This window comes from Colletotrichum navitas (assembly GCF_030913465.1).
Source record: "Colletotrichum navitas strain CBS 125086 chromosome Unknown LY79scaffold_111, whole genome shotgun sequence".
In the NCBI taxonomy this organism is placed as follows: Eukaryota; Fungi; Ascomycota; class Sordariomycetes; order Glomerellales; family Glomerellaceae; genus Colletotrichum; species Colletotrichum navitas.
The window spans coordinates 21,644-44,546 of record NW_026850657.1 but is presented as its reverse complement, the minus strand read 5'-3'; the positions used below and the strand labels follow the sequence as shown (position 1 = coordinate 44,546).

Sequence of the window (22,903 nt, the reverse complement as noted above, 5' to 3'; positions counted from 1 at the left end):
TATAAGTAAGTTAAACTTAAAAAAGTATATTAAAGTATAAGTAATATATTTATATAGTATATAATATATAATAGTAAGTAATATATATCTTTCTATATTTATCTTCTTTATTTTTAGGATAACTTGTCTTTATATATAAATATATAATTTATCTTAATTAAAAGCTATATTATTCTTCCTCTCTAGACTATTAAAAAAACCTAAAATTATTTATATAAAGAGCTACTTCTACCTTTAAGATTCTTAAATTAACACTTTACTATTAATTAACTAGATATATTATATAAGCTAAAATATACTTAAAGTTAATAAAATAACTATATTTAAAAAAAAGTAATATTTAAATAGGTTATTAACTTCATTAATTAAAGGTTCTTTTTATAATAATATAATATAAAATATAGGTAACTAAGGTTTTTATAAATATAATATAATATATATTAAACTTTAATAAGTAAAAGACTTTATATAATAACATTCTTAATTAAAAATATAATTTTAATAAGACTAGCTTTTTAATAAAAATACTATTATACTCTAAGGTTATTATAACTTCTTATTATAAAAAGTAGCCTTATATAAAGTAGCTTAGTAATTAAGAAAAGATTTTTATTATTTAAAATATATATATATAAATAACTAAATAATACTTTTATATATTATTATAAAAAGTAAATATTACTTTTTTTTAGTACTAAAATAGTTAGTTTTTAACTATATTATATATATATTTAAGTAAAAATAAGTAAATAATAAATAAGGTTAGCTTAAATTAGTTAAATTATTTTAATTAATATATAAAGTTTATATAAAAACACTTATTACTTCTTAATTCTTAATAATTATAATAAGTATAAATTAACTAACTTTAATAAATATTATAAAAAAATATTATTACTTTTTATATATTTTTTTATTTATTATATAAGCTTTAGCCTTTTAATATTAAGTATTTTAGCTTATTAAAGTACTTATATAATAAAAAGATTAAAAAAAATATTAGTATAGATTTTATATATTATTAAAAATTATTTTATTTTACTTTTAAAATAGTATTTTTTATTCTTATAAATAGAAATAATATAAGCTAGTTTTAAATAAGTAGGCCTTATATTCTTTTAATTTTAAAGAAGTTATTTTTTAATTTAATCTTAAACTAAAGACTTTAATACTATTAAACTTAACCCTAAATAGCTAGGGTTCTTAAAACCTAAATATACTAACTATAATACTAAAAGATATATAAAGTACTACTTTTTTTAAAAAAATAATTTAAGTATATTAAAATAGTTTACTAATAGTAATATATTAAGTAATTAACTTTTAAGCTAAAAATATTAGTAAGTTAGCTTATAAGCTTAGTATTATTAAGGCTAAGAATTATAAGCTTTATATAAAAATAAAAGTACTAAATAAGTATTAAAAGCTAAAAAAGTCTAAACTATATTTTAAAAAGTTACTTAATACTATTAAAAAAAGTATTATAAAAAAAAGTATTAGTATTAAAAAAATAACTTTTAAAAAAAAGTTATATAAAAAGTACTAAACTATATATATAATAATATAGTAATTATAAAAAACCTAAGTATAATATATAAACTTATAAAGTAGTTTAAAATAGTAATAAAAAAGAAAGTAATAAGTAGTTTTAATTAGTTTTATATAATATACTTATATAGTAAGTTATAGATTATAGTAAGTTATATACTTCTTTTTACTATTTTACCTTTTCTATAAGTTAATTAAGCTATAATATATAAAATTAATTAAAACTACTTATTATTATCTTTTTTATTACTATCTTAAACTACTTAATAGGTTTATATATTATATTTAGTCTTTCTATAATTACTATATTATTATATATATAGTTTACTACCCTTTATATAAGCCTCCTTTTAGGATATTTTTTTACCTTTAGCTTTAATACTTTCCTTTTCTCCTTATAGTGCCTCTACTTTAGCTATATTAAGTAACCTTCTAAGATATAGTTAGGCCTTTTTAGCCCTTTAATACTTACTTAGTACCTTTATTCTTATATAAAGCTAGTAGTTCTTAGCCTTTATAATAGTAAACCTATAAGTTAACTTACTAATACCTTTAGCTTAGAGGTTAATAACTTTATATATTAGTATTAAAGAGCTACTTTAATAACCTTAGATTTTTTTTTTAAGTAAACTAGTACTTTATATACTCTCTAGTACTATAGTTAGTATCTTTAGGTTCTATAAGCCTAAGCTACTTAAATATAAGCTAGTAGGTGTTAATATATTTAGCTTAAAATCTAGGTAAAAAATAACTACTTTAAGGTTAAAAGGTATAAGGCTAGCCTACCTAAAGCTAGCTTATATATTTCTTTTCTTTATTAAAGTAAAGAATACTACTTTAAAAGTAAAAAAAAAGTTAACCTTTATAATATATAAAATCTTTATCTATATTATTTTCTTAATCTTTTTACTATATAAGTACTTTAATAGACTAAAATAACCTATATTAAGAGGCTAAAGCTTATATAATAAATAAGAAGGTATATATAAAGTAATAATATTTTATTTTTTATAGAAATTATTAAATTTAGTTAATTTATAGCTATTATAGCTATTAAAGATTAAAAGTTAATAAGTACTTTTTATATAAGACTTTATATACTAGTTAAAATAATTTAACTAATCTAGGCTAATCTTATTTTATTATTTATTTATTTTTACTTAGGTAAATACACTAGTTAGCTAAGAATTAGCTATTAGTATACTAGTAAAAAAAGTAATATTTACTCTTTATAATAATATATAAAGGTATTACCTAGTTATCTATATATATACCTTAAATAATAAAAACCTATTCTTAATTACTAGGCTACTTTATATAAGGCTTTTCTTTATAGTTAAAGGTTATAATAACCTTTATATATAATAGTATTTTTATTAAGAACCTAGTCTTATTAAAATTATAAATATTATAATCTTATATCTTATACTTTATAATTATATTTTATATAAGTATAAACTAGTCTTATATAATTATAAGATCTTTAGCTAAGGCCTTCTAATAGTTAATTTAATATTAAAATTATATTTTTAATTAAGGCTATTATTATATAAAGTTCTTTACTTATTAAGGTTTAATATATATTATATTATATAAATCTAAGAGAAGATTAGCTATTTCTTATATATCTTCTTATTATAAAGGAAACCCTTAATTAATTAGGTTAATAACCTTCTTAAGAATTACCTTCTCTTTTACTTTTATTATCTTCTTAAATTTTAGATATATCTTATCCTATATAATATATCTTATACGTTAGTTATAGAGAGTTAATTTAGGGACCTTAAAGGTAATAGCTACTTTTTATATAGATATTTTTAGGTCTTTTTAAATAGCTTAGAGGGCAAGGATAATTTAGCTTTCTTTAGAAGAAGAGTTTATAGTTATATATAGAGAAAAGTAAGTATAAAGATTAAAGAGGTAAAAAAGCAGAGGATATATATAACTTACTATAATCTATAACTTACTATATAAGTATATTATTATAGCTAAATTTACTTATATAAAAAGTAAAAAAGTAAAGAAAAGTATATTACTTATTATAATATATTACTTACTATATAGGTATATTAATAAATAGATTATAAAGTAAGGTACTAGTTAGATTTATAAGATAAATACTAGGTGTATTTTAGTAATAGGTAATCTCTACTTAAAATAAAGAAAAATAATAATATATATATTTTACTTTAGGTAAGTAAAGATAGAGGACACTTTTAGGCCTAGACATATATATATAGATAGATTAATAAATTAAGTAAGGTTAATTACTATATATACGCACTTTAACAAGAGGGCTACGCAGAAGGTCTTGTGTATAGAAGAAGTTTAGTGCTACGTTTATATAGCCCTAAGGAGTAAGGGTAAGGAGTGTTCTTTTTTATTATAGTTAAATAAGACTATTATAGTAAAAACATTATAGTAACAAAAGGGAAGCAGCTGCCTACTTTAATGCATTGGATTGTTGTTTGGCGCTGTACAGCAGGTTCTATTATCTTAGCAGTGGTGAAAACAAAACAGCAGGTTTAGCTAAAGTATAATAGTAACATTTGGTGCATTATGTAGACTAAGTTCAGGGAGGATTAAGTAGCTAGGTCATTAAGGGAGGTAGTTAATAGGATAATAATAATTATAAATAATATAGCTTATTGAGGTGATTGCAGAGTTAATTAGTAGAGTAACATAGATGCTGTTATTAACCTATGTATCTAATGATTTCTATACTATTATTATAGTGTAGAGGCGTATTATAAAGATATCTCTTATAGCTAGAAGGAATGCACTTTGTTAGAATATTTAATAATTACCTAATGTAGTTGATAAGTATCTTATGATTACAGTAAGCCTGTGGTAGATAATCCACAGTAGTTGAGATGAGCTTGTTGGCCGCGTTGTTCAGCTAGGCGAGGGCAGTGCCACCTTCTGACTGATTTAGAACTGCAGCAGTGTAAGATAAAGAGGGATTATTTATTATGTACGCTATAACTGTGTATCTCTAAGCAAAGCAAAATATAATAAGATAAGATAAGCAAAAGTTAGTAAAATAAGACCACTAGGTGTATACAGTGTTTAGGTATAAAATCCTGTTGCACTTTATAACAGGATTACTTTAGTAAGTATATGCCAAAGGGAGAATAAGGTAGGCCTACTAGGACTAGCGGCTGTAGAGGTATCTAAACCTGCCACAACAGCACCTCTACAACAGCACTATAATTAACACTACCACAATTAGTACTACTACCTCTATTAATGCTACCTCTATTAACGCCACCTCTATTAACGCCACCTCTGCTACAACACTACCTCTGCTGATTCCAACGACTTCGGCCACTACTTATGCTACGCTTGGATTAGTTGCACTATGTCCTTCTAAAATATATCCTAAGGCTAGCTAACTAGCTAACTTTGTTAAGCTAGAGAGTAGTAGCTGTAGAGTGTCTCTAGATATATTCATGGGGTCTACTGGACTAGGGGGCTGTAGCCACTAGAAACCGTTATTAAGTATGTGTTAGTTGTTATTAATAATAATAGAAAGCTTAGAATAAAGATCCTAATTAGGGAAGAATAGTTAGTTACTGTAATTACCTTAATACTAAAGAGCAAGGTGGAAGGAACAAGTTAGATATACTAAATTAAGCCTACTTATATCTTAAGAAAAGTCCCTGAACTTAAGTCTAATGCTGTGCTATGTATCCTGGTCATTAGGGTCAGACTTAGCAATATTACTGTTAATGTCTTCTAACTTGGATTCAACACTACAGTTATACTCTAAGTCAGTGAGCTTACTGCTGTTGTTATCTCTGACTTTAACTTTAGATTCAGACCTAGAAGATTTACTAGCAGGTTCTTCTAATGTAAAGTCACTGTTACTACTCTAGGAATTAGAATTTATAATATTACTATTAGTATCTCCTAACCTATAGTTAACAGGCTTAGGGGATTTATAGGCAAGGTTAGAAGAGTAATCTTGTAGGTTATTAATAGCGTGAAGGATATTAGACTTTTGCACTAGAATAGCGTGCTTTCCTAGGGCTTAGGCATATCAACGTTGTATATGACTACGTATAGAGGAACTTACCTTGTCCTAGTTATAGTAAATAGAAGCAAGTTTTAATAGGGCAACAAAGAAAGGGCAACCACAGTTAAGGGCATTAAGCAGGAAGATGTAGGCCAACAGATCTAGGCCTTAGTAGCCAGTTGCCTTTCAAAGCTTTGTAGAGATCTAGCTATTAAATAGTGTAAAGTCATCAGAGTAGGAGTTATTAATAATAGCACTAACCACATATAGCAGGAGCTAGGCGCAAAGATCAATAAGGTAAATCAAGGACACAAGGTTAGACTCAAGCCTGTAGAACTCAGTAGTAATGTAACCTTTTGGCTGTTAACAACAGTAGTTAGTGTTAACAAGTACAACAAAAGCAGAAAAAGATACTTATAAATCTTAGGTTAACTTACTAGCTATGTGCATAGTGTTGTAGGATTAATGTTTTACCTAGAACAAGTCTATTCAGTGCTGGTTCATGTTTATTAAAGGACATGGTCTAATCTAAGGCTAGCCACCCATGTACTTAGTTGAAATATTTCTAAGTAACTGCAAACAAACAGAGATAAGCCTAAAGGCAAGTATATACCTACCTACCTACCTAGGTAGTTAGTAGGTCTTAACACATGTAGAGCAGGTAAGGAGTTTATAGTGCTAGTGTTGATAGACAAGGAGGAAGGTTGGCCTACTTAAGAGGGGATGGATAGAAAGGCTTAGGCTTAGCCTAGGTAATATCTTAGATATAATTAGGTGTACAAGATTATTTAGGCCTAAGTGCTACAACAAGTGTTATAAGGCAGGAAATAAACAAGGCTTAGGTGGATTAGTCTATAGCCTTGGTAGTTAGTTCTTGACAAGACTGCTAGATAAGAGCTAGGCTGTTGCCGTTTTAAAGGGACATATCAGTAAGGGAGAGGTTAATGATGCTGTAGGAACAAGAGAAGCTGTTATTGTCTTGGTAGACGTAGTTAGCAACCATTAGGTTAATATTGCCTTCTGACTATTAGAGATAGGTGTAGTTAGTAGTAATAAAGTTCAGCTTCTCTTGCAGCAGTTTGTTAGCCAGTAAGCTAAGTAAAGTCCTAAAGCACACAGGCTTTAAAAGGTCAGGTTAAGCCTGGTAGATCAGGGCAATTAATGTGGTTGTTAGTGCCGTGGGTATATAATGACCTCCAGGGACTAACAGAAGGACTTAAAGATAGGGATCCTAGTTAGGGGAAGGGTTTTGCTTAGGGAAAAAAAAGGTGATTACATCCTTGTCCCTTCCTTCTTCCTTAGCTGACTAGTCAGACTGTAATTACCTTGCCATTTCTGGACAGTAGACAGGAAAAGGCCTTGGCTGCTGCTTCACATCCACAGAAGGCAGTTGTGGTCCCTCTCAAACGGCTGTACTGCCTGCCCTACGTACCAGTACCTAAATACCTAGGTAGATACCTAGGTAGGTATATAGTACCCTGGTACAGGTAGGTACCTGAGGTAGCTTTTACTTTCGGATTTTAAGGCTAGTCACAGTTGCCAAGAGCCTAGCCAAGATACCTTGGCCAATACAGCGCCGTGTACAGAGTACAACCATCTAGACCCTTTATTATTAGATTCTAGCGGTCTAATCCAATCTAATCCTATGGCACAAGTGAGATAATCATTACCACAGTACCACAGCACAGCTAAGAGGCCACGCTAATAAGGCAATTAATTTAATAGCAAAAGCAAGTGTGTATTTCTAAAGACATAACTAACTAACTAGCAGAAGCCAATTCCTATGCCACACCTGCCCATCTGCCACATCGGCAACATCTGCCACACCCACCACATCCGCCACACCTGCTACACCTGCGCCTCTCGTGGTGACAGCGACGCTTGGTTGGGATTGAGTGAGGGCCTGGTGGCGACAATTAGGCGAGCGCCTTGGACGATGTCTTCTAAGCGGGGCTTGGATTTTCTCGATGGAGTCTGACTATTCTACTAGCAACGCATCGTTGTCAAGCATCTCGACTAGCGATGATGATCTTGGTTGAGTTTTTGGTCCTCTGCTACAGCACAACAGCAGAACAGCACCTCTATTACGCCACCGCCACAACAGCACCTCTACAACAGCACCTCTACAACAGCACCTCTACAACAGCACCTCTACAACAGCACCTCCACAACACCACCTCTACTACAACAGCACCTCCACCCAGCAGAACAGCAGAACAGCACCTCTATCACGCCACCGCCACAACAGCACCTCCCTTAGATCAACATAACAACATAATAGCAAGACAGTGCTACACTATAGTAAAGTTCTGCTTGTACCTTTCTCTGAGTTTCACCTAGGCCTGGACGCGCAGTAAGCAAGATATTGCTATATGATTGCTTCTAGGCCTTGGTGCGCTCTGAGATGGACTGACCTGACGCGTGCCGCAAAGCAATACGAGGCGTGTGGGGACTACGTGCAGAGAGTGACGGCAAGAGCACTCTGCGCTGTTTCCCGCACTATCAAGGGGTGGACCCAGGCTGTACAAATATCAGCTCCTCTTTCTATCGCCACAACCTTAAGGTACCTACCTTGAGGCTTGTCATCAAAGCTGGTTGACCCCTTTTGCACACAAGATTGAAATCAAAGCATCAACGGTATGATGTCATGTGCATTTGAGTTCGAGATCATCACTGACGTCTGCTCATTAGCAGGCAGAATATCCCGCCACCTAGCATTTGCTTGCAAACAACCCACACACACCACCGACGTCGCAACCTCTCCGTCCCCAAATCCAGCTTTCCCGAACCAATTGCTGCGAACATTCTACCTCCTGGACACATAGCCGTCGTCGTCCAGCTGGGTCTTGCAAATCGAGCATGTTGCAATTACGGTACTTTGCCTAATGTTGACATCGCCCTTAACGACTGGTGGCAGCCGACCTTGACACGACATCTGTTGGACTGGCACTAACTAACTACACGCTCTTCGATGAAGCTCTCTATGTATTATACCTGCTCCTTGACAGAATCTGACAGACGGCTCGCATTTCGCCTAAATGCCTTACCAAGACCGGAGATCCGGTGCATTATCACATTTATTTGACACCAGACTGGAACGCTCGTGTCAACCTTGCGAGAGATGCACCGCGTGGGGCATGTACAGAGGTGCGCTGAATTGCTGCGTGTTCTATTTGTTCCTCGGGGGACTTAGTAACAAACCCAAAATATCACCTTTGGTCTTGGGTAATATTGAAATAAAACATGAATTTAGTCTCAACAGTACTGAGGCCAGCTGGCTGGATCACCACCCTCCACTCATTTCTTCCTCCCTGACATCACCCCCGTCAATGTCATTCCAGCTATCTGTTCGTTCCTCCTGCCCACCGCAATTGCCCGTCAAATTTATGTCGTCGACTCATCAGTTCGTTTCCCGTTTTTTCATTGGGACTTCGTTGCTAACCCTGACAATACCTTGTTGCCGCATTTTGTTTTGTAGACCACCCTCGCCGCATCATCCAGCATTATCGCCCGATCAAGCTGCCATTGCCTGCGCTACCGTATTCCATCCACGGAAATGACGCTTAACTGCGAGCACGATGTGCTCCATTGAGCAGCATTTCCCAACAGACAAGACAGGCCCGAGAACGACCACAGCGACGAGAGCGACGCAGCGCGGAAGCTGATTATGAAGTACCTCCTGGCCTTTTACCGCCTCTATGTCCCCGCCATCCGTCCTATGGCGGCCGCTCCCTGTCTGTTAGGCATGAACCCAGCTATTGCCATAAACGCATTCACGATCGAGACAACGGCCGTTCTCCTTTCCTTTGTCGTTGCTGTTACATGTACCTTCACTACTTAATACCTACCTCTCTATCCCCCCTCCCTTCTGTGCCGCCGACTCTGCGTCTGCACGCTCACTCGGTGAGACAAGATGAGGGCTTCTCCGGTTGGGGCACAGGTTTCGTTTTATTTTTTGTATAGGAAACAGATCGCATGATTATGATTTAATTAAGCCTACTCTCCTGATTGAGCAAGTCGAAATAAACGCTACGTCTACCACCCTGTGCGGTACATTGCCCTCCTCTCTATTCTCCTCCCCGTCTCCCTCCCCCGTCTTACCCCTCTCTTTATCCACCGCCCGCACTCTATCACGCACACCCAAAGAGACAGAGACAGCACGGCTGGCTAGACCTTGCTGAATCCATTTCCCGGGTGGGGATGGAGGCGGGTTGTCTAAGTTGACATGGCAATCTCTCGCAAGTCTCTGCTGATGGGTGGCCAGGCCACTAGCAGGTGCTTGTTTGAAGCTGCTATGTCGACTATGGACAGTCCCTTGGGTGTCCCTAAGAAACGGGCTGTGCACCGCGCCGCGCGTTTGACTTGGTAACGGGCACGCAGCTTAAGATGGGGATGGTGCGCGTATGGAGCGACCATTGGATAGCTCCCCGTCTCGAGCGGCTCTCCTCCTGTCCACCTCCCTCGGCTGGTTCCCTCATACAGGTACACAGACAGACATACACAGACAGATAGAAGACTCTGCAGGTTGAATCCGCGATCAGCCACCGTGGGTCATAGAAGAGCCCGCTGCTGCCCCCTTGTGTTGGCTGCCGCGCGCAAGCAGACCAACAAAGTGGATTAGAGGAGGGGAAGCAGGCGGGGTCAAGACTGGATGACGGTGGTGAGTGAAGACAACGCGAGACTTGAAACGCGTATGTGTGTGTGTGTGAAATGAGAAGACGAGGGATCCCTTGTGGAAGGAAAGTATTGGTGGGATAGTTGTTTGTGTGATGGAGGAGAGGTTTTTGGTGTGGCGTGTGTGTGGTCTGGTTTGATGCGAGAATTGGGCAAAGGTGGCCTGGGGGCGAAGCAGTAGAGGCTTCGTTTTGAGCTGCATAGGAGCGAGGCAGATCTTAAAGGTTGAGCTTTGGAAATGGGATCTCTATTGTTTGTTTGTTTGTTTGTTTTGTTCGTAGAAGCCGTAAGGCTTTTCCGCTCTGGTCTGGTTTGACGTAGAGGTTGGGCAATGATGGCCCGGGTTTGAAGTAGTAGTAGTGGTGGTGGTGGTTTTGTTCTTTGGTTCGCATTAGACGCTCACATAGTAACGCACACGGGAGGAAGAGAGAGAAGAAGCTCACCATGAAGGACGGGAGATGATGGCTATATCCTTCTTCTCGGCCAATTCCTCTCCTCTCCCCAATATCCACCGCCTTCTTGTCTGACTTTCGCAAGTCTTACCGAATTCCCAATCACAGCCTAGACATGCGTCTTGCAAATAGCGGTTAGAAGTAAGCAAGACGAGACGAGACCGGGGCTGCTGCTCTCTTCTTTCAGTCCCAAAAGGACTGCTTAACTAGCGATGATGCGGCCAGATGACCGGTTCCCTTATCTACGTGCCCTTACTTCCTTACTGGTTTGTACGGGGCCGGATTCGCAGACCAATGATTGATGAGGGATCCTGTTCGTCCATCCATCAAGTAAAACAGCACAGGGCGACGTGGCCACCGCTGCAACAGGACGTGGCCTCTTCCCTACTAGTTCGTTGTTGTAGGAACAGGTGGAGCGGACGGCAACCGACTGTCTGTTTCTGGCCGACATCGCTCCCGGGGGGGTGGGTGGCTGAGGAGAACCTCTGCCTGAGGTGAAAATTTGTCGCAGATGTTCGCTTGTGAGAGGGGCTTATTTGCCTAGCGGGCTCGCATGTCTGAGACTCGCATGTATTCTGGCTAAGAAAAACAGGCGGAACAGGCAGCCAAGAAGAGATGGGCCAGTGGTATCAGCGATAGAAAACGGCATAGAAGAGGTTGGGGAGGCCGATGTGACAGGGACTGAGACAATTGTTTGACGATTCCTCCCTTACCTTGTGGTCTTGGCAGGGGTCGCAAAGAGATTCTGCGGCGTCCCCTAAAAACGGGTTACACGGCGTCGGGGAACACATTTTATGTGCATTTATACATGTTATAAATCAGTGGGGAAGGAGTAGAAACAGCATAAGAGATGGATGCAGTCTATCAAGGGTGGTGGGAACGAGCGTTTCCTCTTCTTTTGTTATTTCTCCAAGCGACGTCGAGGTGTCTTAACAGACTATTTTGGGATAGCAGACAGACAGGGCAAAGAGATTAGACAGATGGAGAACAGACGGATAGAACATGAAGCATTGTATCTAGCTGATGGCAGAGACAAGTGACAGACAAACAGAGAGTTACAGGCAAAATAACAACCAAAGGGTAATTCCTGGACAAGTTGCGCAGGGGCCAATGAGAAAACATTCGTTTGCGTTAGGCTGGACTCTACAATGCTGGCCCCCCCCTCCCTCATGATCCATCCGCCGGCTCGGGCGATTCCTTGTTGGCGTTGTTCCTGCCCCTCGATCCCTGTCCGCGACGACGCGAAGACTTCTTGCCTCCGCCATGAGGGTAGGTCGTGCCAGCAAATCTCCACCTCTCCTTGTCGTCGCCCTCGCCAGGGCAGAAGTTGTCTGTCGCAGCCACCTTACGTGATATGGGCTGCTGTGGGGTCAAGGGTATGACTGGGGTTCTCATGGGATTGGGGGTCTCGGAGGGAACACTCTTGTTTTCTGGCCCTGCTTGTTCAAACGGTCTATTGCGAGCAGATTACCCATCATCTTGACCTTGAGGTCCTCCAGCTTTATGAGGAGGGTGGCCGCCTCCTTTGCGACTGCCTTGTAATGTTCCCACGTCTCCTGGTACTGACCATTATTGAGGTCGTACTCGGCCTGGACCTTCTCCAAGGTTTCTCGACCGGATCGACTCGAGAGGGTGGTCGGAATAGCCCGGGGCTGGCGAGAGCGCGGCGTAGGTGGAGTGCGTGGCGCCAAGGCGGCGCGGGGAGGGGGGGATGCAGGAGGGAAGCGTGACGATCTGCCTAGGTCGGGATTTTGGTGGAAAACTGCGAGTTTGGGAATGTTCGGTCACCGGCGCTTATAGACGAGGAGTGAAGTAAACTGAGAAGAAGGAGGATACCCGGGTTAATTACCTGTTGAGGCTCCGTGACGTCGGAGAACCGATTGGCGGGCCTCTTGGGCCGCAGCTTCGGCCTCAGCCTCAAGTCCGTTTCTGTAGCGGGCGTACCAGACGTGGCTTTCGTTGTTGAGGTATTGTTGGAAGGGGGCCTGAAGCTGTGTGGCCTTGCGCTGGAGAACGGTCTTGCTGATCTGGCTCTGACGCGAGGGAATAGTCTCCCAATTGGTGATATCGGAGGGAGGCGGCTGACGAATTGGAGCAGAAACGCTGGGAGCGGGACTACTTTTAGCAGCGTAGCGCACGCAATACTTTTGAAAAGCGGAGTGAAGAGGGAAAGGTAATTCTTCGATAGCCTCCCTTTGAATAATATCCTGAAAGTAGGACTTGAGGTCATTGGCGTCGGTGCCGTCCATGGCTGGAGAGGTGTTGAGGTAATCGATTGGAGGAACAGTAAACAGCGAAAGACACAGCAATGAGAGGAGCGAAGAGTGAGTGTGTGAGTTTGAATGTGAGTGAATGAGTGAGTGAGTGAGAAGGAGACGAGGAATCATATGCTGCCGTTGGTGGTTTGGAAGGAAAAGGCTTGGAATCATGGTGGTGCGTAGTATGTCGTTCGTTGGCAGTTCGTTATTTCCTGCGACCGCCGGGAGAGCGAGCATCAATCCGTTTGGATCTGAAATGAATACGAGATGGACGGACGGCTTGACGACGGCAGGTATGGATGGAGTACGTACCTACCACCCGGGAAAGATCTACAGGTATTCGTCGCAGGTGTGGAGTACGTTACGTACCTGCCAGGCTGCCACCAGGGAAAGATCCACAGTTATCCGTCGGGAAGGACTGGGTGGGTGGAGGAGGGCAGGTACGTACTGCCTAGTGTAGAATGGAGGACGCGGCAGCCTTGACGCCTTGGCACGTGGAGATGGGTGACAGGCTGGTACCTGTACGATTATCCCGACCTGATCTTGGTGTTGCCCGTTTACCTGCAGGTTTCTCACAGGCAAACCGCCGGCGGTGTATTGAATGTACCTAAGGGACTTGTCCACATGCAGTACGTACCTGCGCCATCTACAGGTTCCTCGCGTTGGAGGGGGGGAGGGGGGGGGGAACCCGCGCTAACCACTGCCACCTTCCCTCTTCACTCGTGGCCTCGGAAAGTTTCATTCTTCTCGTTTCCTTTCCGCAGTCTTTGTACTCGCACAGTTCGCACAGTTCGTACCTTATCAGACAACGATACACAACCAATATCATTATCCGCTTCACCCCCATCTGCCCGTCTTTAACCTTGTTCAAACTTTGACTGCACACACTATCCAACAACGATCGATCCTCCTCCGTAAAAATGCCATCTGAACCTTGCCCTGTCGCTCCTTGCGAGCCCGCAAAGCCCCCAAGATCCCTGACCGGACGAGCAATAGTAATTACGCCTGACAGCCCCTCTACCCTTCTGAGATTGCCACTGACAACCAACCCTCTCACAGACCCGATCGTCCTACTTGTTTCGCGGCCGTACCCTTGGCGAGATCGTTTCCTGTCACCCAAGTCCAAGGATCACCTGGCGATCCTCTGACTGGATAATTATGAAGTCTTACTTAGCCTTCTACTGCCTCTCTATTCCTGCTATCCGCTCTATGGCCACTGCCCCATCTACGGTTGAGGTTCGCTGTCGCATCCTAGATGATCCCCCATCTGCTAGGGACAACACCTGCCTGACCCTTGTTGAGCTGGCTGCCAAGCTTAACATTGACATGCCCTCGCTCTTAGACGAGGAATGGACTATAATTAGGAAGAAGATGGCGAGTAGTCTAATTAATACTCTTACTGAAGAAACAAAAAAAGGCATACTAATGCAGTTTTTTGACGCTGACACTGGCCTGCCTACTCTTGACTGGCCTGACGACATAAGGAGCGCCTGGACCTATAAGGAATGGTGGGGAGACAATGACGCCAGGCTGCTGCCGCCGCCAGAAGGTTCCGATGCTACTGCTGCTGCTGCAAGCTCCTCCAGTGACACCGAGTCGTGTCAGCGCGTCCGTGACCGTTATGATGGCAGCCCCTCTTCGTCGTTAATCACCGCCCCGGCTTCGCCTCGCTCCGTTCCCTCTCCTTCATCCCCATCGCCACAACTACAATCACGACTGGAGCCGTAGCTATTCTCGCCCTCCTCCTATTCCCCTTTGCAACTTGATGCCATCGTCGTCGCCGCCGCTCGCCGCCTTCACCAAGCCACTTCCCACCACCTGATTGATAGTCAGTCCTCTTGTTGGAAGTACGTTTGCTCCAGGTGAGAAATCAGGTCTGGGACGAGGCGCATCAGCTCTGTCTCTGCCCACAACGCCCTCTGGTCCCTATTATCTTCGGCTTCCGCTGTGACAGACGGCTGCCGCGACCGTAGAAACCCCCGGAGACGTCCGCCTTGATGGCCTTCAGCCCCTCGGCCAGCCGCACCGCCGATCGCCTCGTCACCTCAAAGATATTGACGGCCTGATTTGCCTCGGTGCACACATTCGTTCTAATAAAGTCAAAGTACTGCAGCTTGTAGAAAGCACCCCTAAGAACATCAACGTCAGACGGCGGCACTGCAACCTCTCCTGTCCCCACGCTCGACTCCTAGCCCCTTACTGTCCCGGCTGCCCTCCCGACCTCGAGCGCTCTTGACACACGGCCCTCGCATATAGCAACTGCGTGCCCCAACAGATTACCCATTGTGCAGGTGTCCTTCTCAAGGGCTGACCCCAGCTTGAGTGCCACGGCGAGGTCGGGGAGCGTCGCCAGAACTGAGTTCAATAGTGATTTAAACGACTCAAGCCGCCGATCGACCTGGCGTGCGGCTGGCCCAGGAAGACCATCTTTATTAGCCGGGTGCTAGTCCCAGGATGCCCGCCAGAGCTTGTTCCACCAGAGAGCGACTGTCCACGTAGACTGCTAGCGCTCCTTATGGAGCGCAATGCTGTGGGACACAGGCGTCTTAGCCAGCTCCCTCTGTAGCGCGCGGGCACGTCGGAAGGCGTAGAGGGCGTTTCTAGCTGCCTCCTTGGCGAACCTAGCCTCCTCAGCACCGATTTCCGAGACGACGGATCTAATATGGGACCATGACTCGTCCTAGGCCGCCGACAGCGAGTATGGGTCACTACGGTGTCCTTGCACCTCGTCCGACATGACCTCCTCCAGCGTGCGGATGGCCATGTTGAAGCCTGGGTGCGCTCCCCCGCGGCGGGGCACCACTGCTCTAACAGGAATTGCCAAAAGCTACCCAACACCCTTGCTTATGTTTGCAGTTCAATTTAGAACGGGTGAAGGTACCAGGATAGACCCTCAAGGCTGCGGATACGTACTGAGTCTTGACGGACGGAAAACAAGTACCTTGTACCCACCCGCCTGTTCCTTGCCTAGGTACATAACCTAGTCCGCCAGCCCACACAGGCTGTCGCGCGGACCTACATACAGAGCGCGCCCAACAATGTCATTGTCTCAGTCAGAAACAACAGTGCCATGTCAAAGGTGTCAAGCTTCCGTGACTTTTAGCTGCCAGATGGCTAGTAATAATAGTAGGGAGCTAGCCCGCTGTGGAGGATGTACAGGTAGGTGTCATGGGCAGGTGTGGAAGGTGTGGCGGGTGTGGCAGATGTGGCAGATGTGGCAGATGTGGCAGATGTGGCAGGTGTGGCGGGTATTGTAGCGTGATAGCTGGTTTGGTTAGACAGAGGATTAGATGACGAGGACAAACAAGATGGCAGCTCTGTGGAATTTTCAACAGCCGTGACAAAAAAAGATACTCAAAAGCAGCCACAGGCCCAAGACAGCGGGCTCGGCGACATGAAAATTTTCTTAACGACGCCAAACACAGGGTACTTCTTGAGGTGTGCTGTTTGCTTGCGAAAGCGAGATTGCGACAGCAATTAATATAGGTAGTACGACACGGAACCCATGACCGGTGTGGTGTACCGTGTACCTAGCTACATAGGTAGGTACCTACCTACCCTGTAAATACCTGTACGTACCTACCCAGGGGCCCCATCATGTGTGCTGCCAGATCGGGGCAAGCACGTGGCTGCCCCGATCTGTGGCAGGGCTGACGGCGCATTACCTCATCTCATAGGCTGTGCCACCACCGTTCACAGCCACTAGGTATCGTCACACCCTTATTTTCCACGCTACTCGCTCAAACAACCCAAAGCCAAGATACGCCTGATGATGATAATAACCTAATCTAGGTAGTACCTACATATGCAGCAAACAATATCATCTCTCGCATTTGGGTTCATAACTTTCTCCCTCTCATCCATTCATTCATCCTCCCTCCATTATCCAACACCTGTCGTTCGTTCCTTCTGGTAATTACAATCATTCCATCCGTCGTTCGTTCTTCCGGTCATTATTTCATGGCATCAGCCGACCCGTCAATGGTTCACCATCACTAGCAAATCAACCAAAAACAACTGACGACAACGCCATGCCGCCTCATCCCGATGACTGCTGCTCCCAACCCCATTGTCTAATGTCTCTACTACCCGCCGACCGCCACCCGCGCGATCATTTTACCGCCCTTCGCTTTTCAACTCGTATCCCGCGCCTCTGCCCCGAGCACAACAACAACAACAACGCCCAACATGAGGCAACCTACAACCTCACCCAGCTCCAACCTATCGAGCTGTGTTTCCATCGCGACTTTGTTGCCGACCCCGACGACCCTGTGTCGCTGCATCTCGCAGGTCACCCTCGCCGTATCATTCAGTACCATGGCCCCATTAAGCTTCCGCTGCCTACGCCACCATGTCCTATCCACAAGATCGACGATGTTGTCCAGTTGACACTCTCTAATAACAAATCTTCCTATCCTCCGACCTCCAGTCCGAGCCCCAACCCAAGTCTGAGCCTGAGCCCGATCCTGAGCCCGATCCTTAGCCCGACCCAGCAGCGCCGGCGCCCTAACCTCGTTGCCTTTTCCCGTCCATCACTCGCTTTCTTCATCTTCTGCGGGTTTCTCCTAGGTCTTTGGACCTCCCAGCTCTTCCGACATTCCCACGTCAACTCTTGTACGACTGCTATGACCGCTCCCGACGGCACTCTCTACGAGATGCACTTTGAAAACAATGCCATACCACTTGAACTATATCGTGCAATAGCCCTGCTCGAACATCAGCGCTTATCACTCTACAATGTAGTGATTGATACTCTTAATAGCCCCAACGCCACCTTCCTCCAAGATGTACAAAAGGTTGTCGGCCGCATATGCCTTAACGCTACCTATCTCTTGTCGCAAGAGTCGCGAAAGTCGCAAGCAGCAACCGCCAGCCATCGCCACGACATCTCATTCACATGCCGGTTGCTAGATCGCCACATCTCTACTGTGGCTCTTTTGTGGGCGCCCCTTAGCGAAACTGTGTCCGCCTGGCGCCCTGACCGCCGCCTACGCATGGCCGCTAAGCTGCTGGGCACGGCATACGACACCCCTTCGTTCCTCTATACCTACCGAAAAGCCTTTCTCAACAGCGAAACCGATTGGGCTGATGCTACATGTCATTTCTGCTCATCTGCTGGTAACACTCAAAATGGAACAATCGGTATGGCGTGGCACTTTGCCTGTGACCCGGCGTTTGTTGCGCTCTCAGACGTTTCCTCGCTCGTTAGCTTTCTTGAGTCGTGGGGCCAGCAGCAATCAGCACGCCGTTACAAGGCACTCCATAAAGCCTTCATTGAACGTCAAGGAGGAGGGCCTGATGAGAACAACTACGGCGCCGAGGGCGGCGATATAGTGCGGTTTCTCCTTCAGGCCAGCGACGTGGCGGCGCCGTCAATGGCAGCAGAAGGCGAGCTCATGTCACTGTTACGCCAAGTAGTTGAACTCTTAACGGGCATTTCAGACCTGACTAGGCTCGTGTCTCAGCACATGTTCCGGATCGCCGCTATGACGGATGCTGCAGATGGGGGGCTATTAGGCAGAAACAAGGAGTACACAGCGGCGGCGCCGCCGCCGCCGTGGTTCCAGGACGCGTTCCTATGGCTGCGGCCTAGTCAGGTCCCATCACACTCCCCAGACGTCAGCATGAACAACATATACAAGGACGTAATAGAGCTCAACCGTTTACAAGATTCAACCATCAAGCTTATCTTGCACACGCTTGCCCCTGCTGCAACTGATATAATACCAATCTGCAACATGGCATCAGACTTTAAAGTCCTACTTGATTTGCTTGATGACGGCCATGGATGGAACGCAGTCACCTCACACGTCGTCGCTGGCTCAGAATCTAAGCCATTGTCTATTATTCACGTAACGAACACCACCTATGTGATGAACATTGACAGAGAGGTTGCCGCGCTTGAGGCTGAGGCGGCAAGGCTTAAGCCTATTAGCCGGCAAAGACGGCCGCCGCCTGATACAGAATTTGGCGACGAGGGTGAAAACGGGCCACGGGCACCCGTAGAGGTTCCGGAGCCGCAGGATAACGAGGAGAGGCAGTTTCTTGAGCGGGTGCGGCAGGGCTCTCAGGCAATGCGTCAGGCAGCCGTGCAAAGGCTGATGGGCGTGTTTGGTCAAGAGACACCGGCGCCTTCAGTCAGCACCGTGTCGACAAGAATGCGCATCGGGTGACGGGCCTCTGCCGGGTTTGATGACAGCATTTGATACTTTCCTGGCTCTTGACTTTCTTTGCTCTCCGGCACAGTAGGTGAAGGCCGGCGACGACTGAGGCAGTCGGATGTAGATAGATTCTATGTATATATTTGCCCTCTCCGCCGCCCTCTACCCCTTCTAGATAGATGGACCGTCTTTGAATATATATATCCTGACCCCTATGCGCGACACTTGCATAGTGTGATGACAAAAGCGGATCCGTAATTGCCGATACGCAATCACGGCTTATATATCACGGCACATGGTGAATCAGGGCATGGTGGAGGTTGGAGGGAACCTATGGTAGTATTGCTGGTAGACAAGCAGTTATCGAAGGAGAAGCGCGAGGGACGAGAGATACAGGGGCTACAAACAAGGCTTGCTCCAAGAGCGATAATACTGTGGCCCGAGGAAGAGAAGCTAGGCGGTCTGGTTCGCGACTTGTCCAAGGCCGTGAGCGAGACGTACCACTAGTACCCAAGGTTGACAAGGGCAAAAGTAGGATGATGACTGGGGAGAGTGAATGAATGAATCACACGACATGGAGCGCAAGGGCCTGTATCTCATCTCACCTCATCCAATGTCATTGGCGTTAAACCGGACTTTTCTGACAGGCATTAATACATACTAGGGTGCGATATCTCTCTTCTTGACAGGAGTCTCCCCGTTCGTCCCTCACCACCCGATTCTACAGCACCAAGCTGTTGGATTGACGAGTGAGGACGATGGCGAGTTGACGATTTCCAGAGAACGTGCTACTGTGCCGCCGCATTGTACCAAAACCTCCAACACCATCGTCTTTCCCTCGTACCATCACCACAGACCGATACCACCGATACCCGAGACCAGTTAGCACCAGTCCTCGGAAAAAGCACAGATTCATGACCAGATCAACTTGCATGCTGGATATAGACTCCCATATCGCGGATGGCGTTTCAATGCTTGCAAGGCATTCATGCACCTGAACGGCCGTTCTTTCAAACAGACCCTGTTAATATTTGATGGGGATTAATTACGGCGCTCAATTGTAAAACCCCTCTTTCGCATGTGCCGTATTGCACCCAGTCAAAGACATGATGGTATCATGTGAAGGACGAGGGCTGGAAACCGACTGATTTTGGCTTGGTCTGTTGCCAGAAGAAAACGGACCACGACCAAGGGAACAGCTTAGGGCTTGACATACAATCGTTTTATGCTGAACATGAGTAGTCCGAGGTACATAGACTTCAGATGCTTGTTGGAGTATTGTGGCACGTCGGGTTCGTTCTGCTATTGGATGAGACGAGGCTGTGTTTGTAAGTGGGGTGGCTCGTATTCATTCGTTTCCAGGTCAAGGCGCCGATGGGCAAGGAAGTACATTATGAGGGCAGTGCGGAAATGACGAAAAGGAGAAGGCGAACGGGAATAGCGGATAGAAGTGGTGGTGGTGGTGTTGTTTGTGTGTTGTGCCGGCCGGTCGATCAGTGGGATGTGATGCTGGTTGATGTGGTTTGTGTGTGTGAGGATGATTGATGTGCCCCTAGGTATGTATCTGTCTGACTCTGATAGAAAAGACGACAGATGGGTGCTCAGGTACGTACTTGGGAGCTTGGGTACATAGAGCCATGTGCTGGTTTGCCCCAGAGACTAGGTACCTAGTCAGGTATCTACCTTAGGTGGTAGGTAGGTAGTACATACTTTAGTAGGTACATGGAGGGATGCATTAACCCCTAGTAGGTATCTACGTACGATGTACCTACCTATGCGACGTGGTGCACACTTGGGTGCCTTAAGCCACGAGACGAGACGACGACAGGGGTCCTCAGTGCAACAATTACGTCAAACAGGGAGGCAGGCTCAAGGATGTTGCCCCCACCCACACCTCAATACGACTTCGCTTTCTGACCGCGCCGTTCCACCGCACCGCACCGCACCGCAATACTACATACAAATCGCTGGTCTCGACAGATAGATGGTGATTGCTTCATGAGCGAGTTCACAACAGTGGTCCAGCAGCTCCGCCCTTGCCCTATCAGTCTGGGGGAGTCCTCCGAAGTCCTCCGAAGCCAGCCGATCAACGCCTGCTCCGGGGCAAGAGAGTGTATCTTTTTGCACCAGCCCCGCGGTTTTTGACAACGTGGCCTTGAGTGGCAGTGCTATTGCCTCCGATCCCCTCGACCAGGCCATCTACAGGTATCATTATCTCACCAAGACCGCCCCTGCGAGACGGCAACAGGCAAGACCAATGTTCGCTTCGGTGGGGTTTCTCCTTCTTTGCCTCGCGGGTATAGACCGATTGCTCATTCGCTTTGACAACCTCGCAATCACCTCTATACGCAACATCAGGAGCTTCTGAAATCTGACAATTCTCCCCGTGCCTGACCTCGCGAATGATAAGTTCATCATGACAAAGGTGGAGTCGCGATGCCTCAGGTACGACAAAGAATCCTGTACAGTCTGTTATATTGGAAGGGTTGAAAACCCAACTTTTCGTCCGTGCGCTCAAAAACACTGTCACCGCTGTAACTGCTGTAATCGCTGCAACCGCTGCAACCGCTGCAACTGCTGCAACCACTGCAACTGCTGCAACCACTGCAACCGCTGCAACTGCTGCAACTACTGCAACCACATCCAGATTACTGCTACTATTTACTTATGCCATCATGTTTACATTACTACTATGCTCTTGGACAGGAACGCGGAAACCGCAGATAGAACATAGGATAGGCAGGTTTCTGACAGCTCGGGTCTCCCTGTTTTTGCTCCTCGCATCACATTGACCGCTTTGCGTCGCGATAGCCATCGAGGAGCAAGGTGAGGCGCACGCAACAACACCTCGTCGCGTCATGGTACCAACCCTTGCACGTTTCAAACGGACCAAAGGAAAGCATGTCTAGTTGGCGAATGTCACAAGACACGGTGCCCGGTCCGCACCCCATTAATCTTGAACTGAATGCTCTCTGTACTTGCGGTTTGAAAGTGCAGGTAGAGAGCAAAGCCTAGTTGGCCAGAGCTGACGGAGGGATTGATGCAAGATGGCAGTAGTGGCGGTGGTGGTCATGGTTGTGATGTTTTGGCGGATAGGTATCACCAGAAGTGTGTCGCGGCATGGCACGGCAGTGGCTTAGCCATAGGGCCCGCAGGGCCCACAGGATCGCCGCGCGTTGCGGGTGATGGTGAGCCGGCCGGTGAAAGGTACAGTCTTGATGCCATTCCAAAAAGATGTCGGGCCACTAGTACATGTAGATACCTAAACCAGTCAATCTAGATCTTAGGGAGCATGATATTAGCAATACACATATTTGTGACCTGGCAGTATGATAAGCATGTGCTGGCAGATGGCTTTGCGTTGCATCAAGGCTCAGAATATACAGATCTTTGTGAGGTGATGGTCCGTTCCTAAGATGAGATGAGATGAGGCGGGGTGAGGAGAGATGAGATGATGCCAAGCACGGATGATCCGTCTCAATGAGAAATGAGAGTAGAGGCTGGGTTGATTTGATGGCTGTCAGATCCGTCTCATTAAGAAATGAGACCTAGAGGAAGCTTGCGTGTGGCCTTTTTCGTAGATTAAGAAAAGGAAAATGAGAAACCAAACCTTTCCGGCGGTAGCCAGACTTTTATTCATTATACTTACCTAACTACCTGTAAATACTACTGTCATGGCATGACTCTCCTTTCAGATGTCTTTTTTTTCAATGTCTTGGAGATGCAGGTGTAATAAAGATAAGGTAAAGACAAACCCTCAGCAACGTCCACAATCTAATAGCACCTAACCAA

The 22,903-nt window shown here is 44.5% G+C and overlaps 6 protein-coding genes across 6 annotated transcripts; 3 read left to right on the top strand and 3 right to left on the bottom strand.

Moving 5' to 3' along the window:
- The first annotated feature begins 8,864 nt into the window (after positions 1-8,864).
- LY79DRAFT_570398 (uncharacterized protein) lies at positions 8,865-9,504 on the top strand. The gene has a single exon (XM_060559146.1). The coding sequence runs from the start codon at positions 8,896-8,898 to the stop codon at positions 9,124-9,126; it is 231 nt and encodes a 76-aa protein (XP_060408313.1). The 5' UTR covers positions 8,865-8,895; the 3' UTR covers positions 9,127-9,504.
- Positions 9,505-11,248: 1,744 nt separating this feature from the next.
- LY79DRAFT_53964 (uncharacterized protein) lies at positions 11,249-11,546 on the bottom strand. Its single transcript, XM_060556831.1, has one exon. The coding sequence runs from the start codon at positions 11,481-11,483 to the stop codon at positions 11,322-11,324; it is 162 nt and encodes a 53-aa protein (XP_060408312.1). The 5' UTR covers positions 11,484-11,546; the 3' UTR covers positions 11,249-11,321.
- Position 11,547: 1 nt separating this feature from the next.
- Positions 11,548-12,941, bottom strand: LY79DRAFT_678183 (uncharacterized protein; the record flags this gene model as incomplete). Its single annotated transcript, XM_060564496.1, is given in 4 exon segments — positions 11,548-12,128; positions 12,143-12,301; positions 12,542-12,773; positions 12,795-12,941. 4 exon segments carry the CDS (start codon positions 12,939-12,941, stop codon positions 11,860-11,862), a joined length of 807 nt encoding a protein of 268 aa, XP_060408311.1. The 3' UTR covers positions 11,548-11,859.
- A 783-nt stretch (positions 12,942-13,724) lies between these two features.
- Positions 13,725-14,678, top strand: LY79DRAFT_642791 (uncharacterized protein; the record flags this gene model as incomplete). Its single annotated transcript, XM_060562382.1, has 2 exons — positions 13,725-13,945; positions 14,010-14,678. Exons 1-2 carry the CDS (start codon positions 13,871-13,873, stop codon positions 14,676-14,678), a joined length of 744 nt encoding a protein of 247 aa, XP_060408310.1. The 5' UTR covers positions 13,725-13,870.
- A 775-nt stretch (positions 14,679-15,453) lies between these two features.
- On the bottom strand, positions 15,454-15,714 carry LY79DRAFT_674197 (uncharacterized protein; the record flags this gene model as incomplete). The annotated part of the gene is made up of 2 exons (XM_060564268.1): positions 15,454-15,630; positions 15,691-15,714. The coding sequence occupies 2 exons, from the start codon at positions 15,712-15,714 to the stop codon at positions 15,454-15,456; spliced, it is 201 nt and encodes a 66-aa protein (XP_060408309.1).
- Positions 15,715-17,026: 1,312 nt separating this feature from the next.
- On the top strand, positions 17,027-19,123 carry LY79DRAFT_527367 (uncharacterized protein; the record flags this gene model as incomplete). The annotated part of the gene is made up of 1 exon (XM_060555931.1): positions 17,027-19,123. One exon carries the CDS (start codon positions 17,027-17,029, stop codon positions 19,121-19,123), a length of 2,097 nt encoding a protein of 698 aa, XP_060408308.1.
- Positions 19,124-22,903: the final 3,780 nt, after the last annotated feature.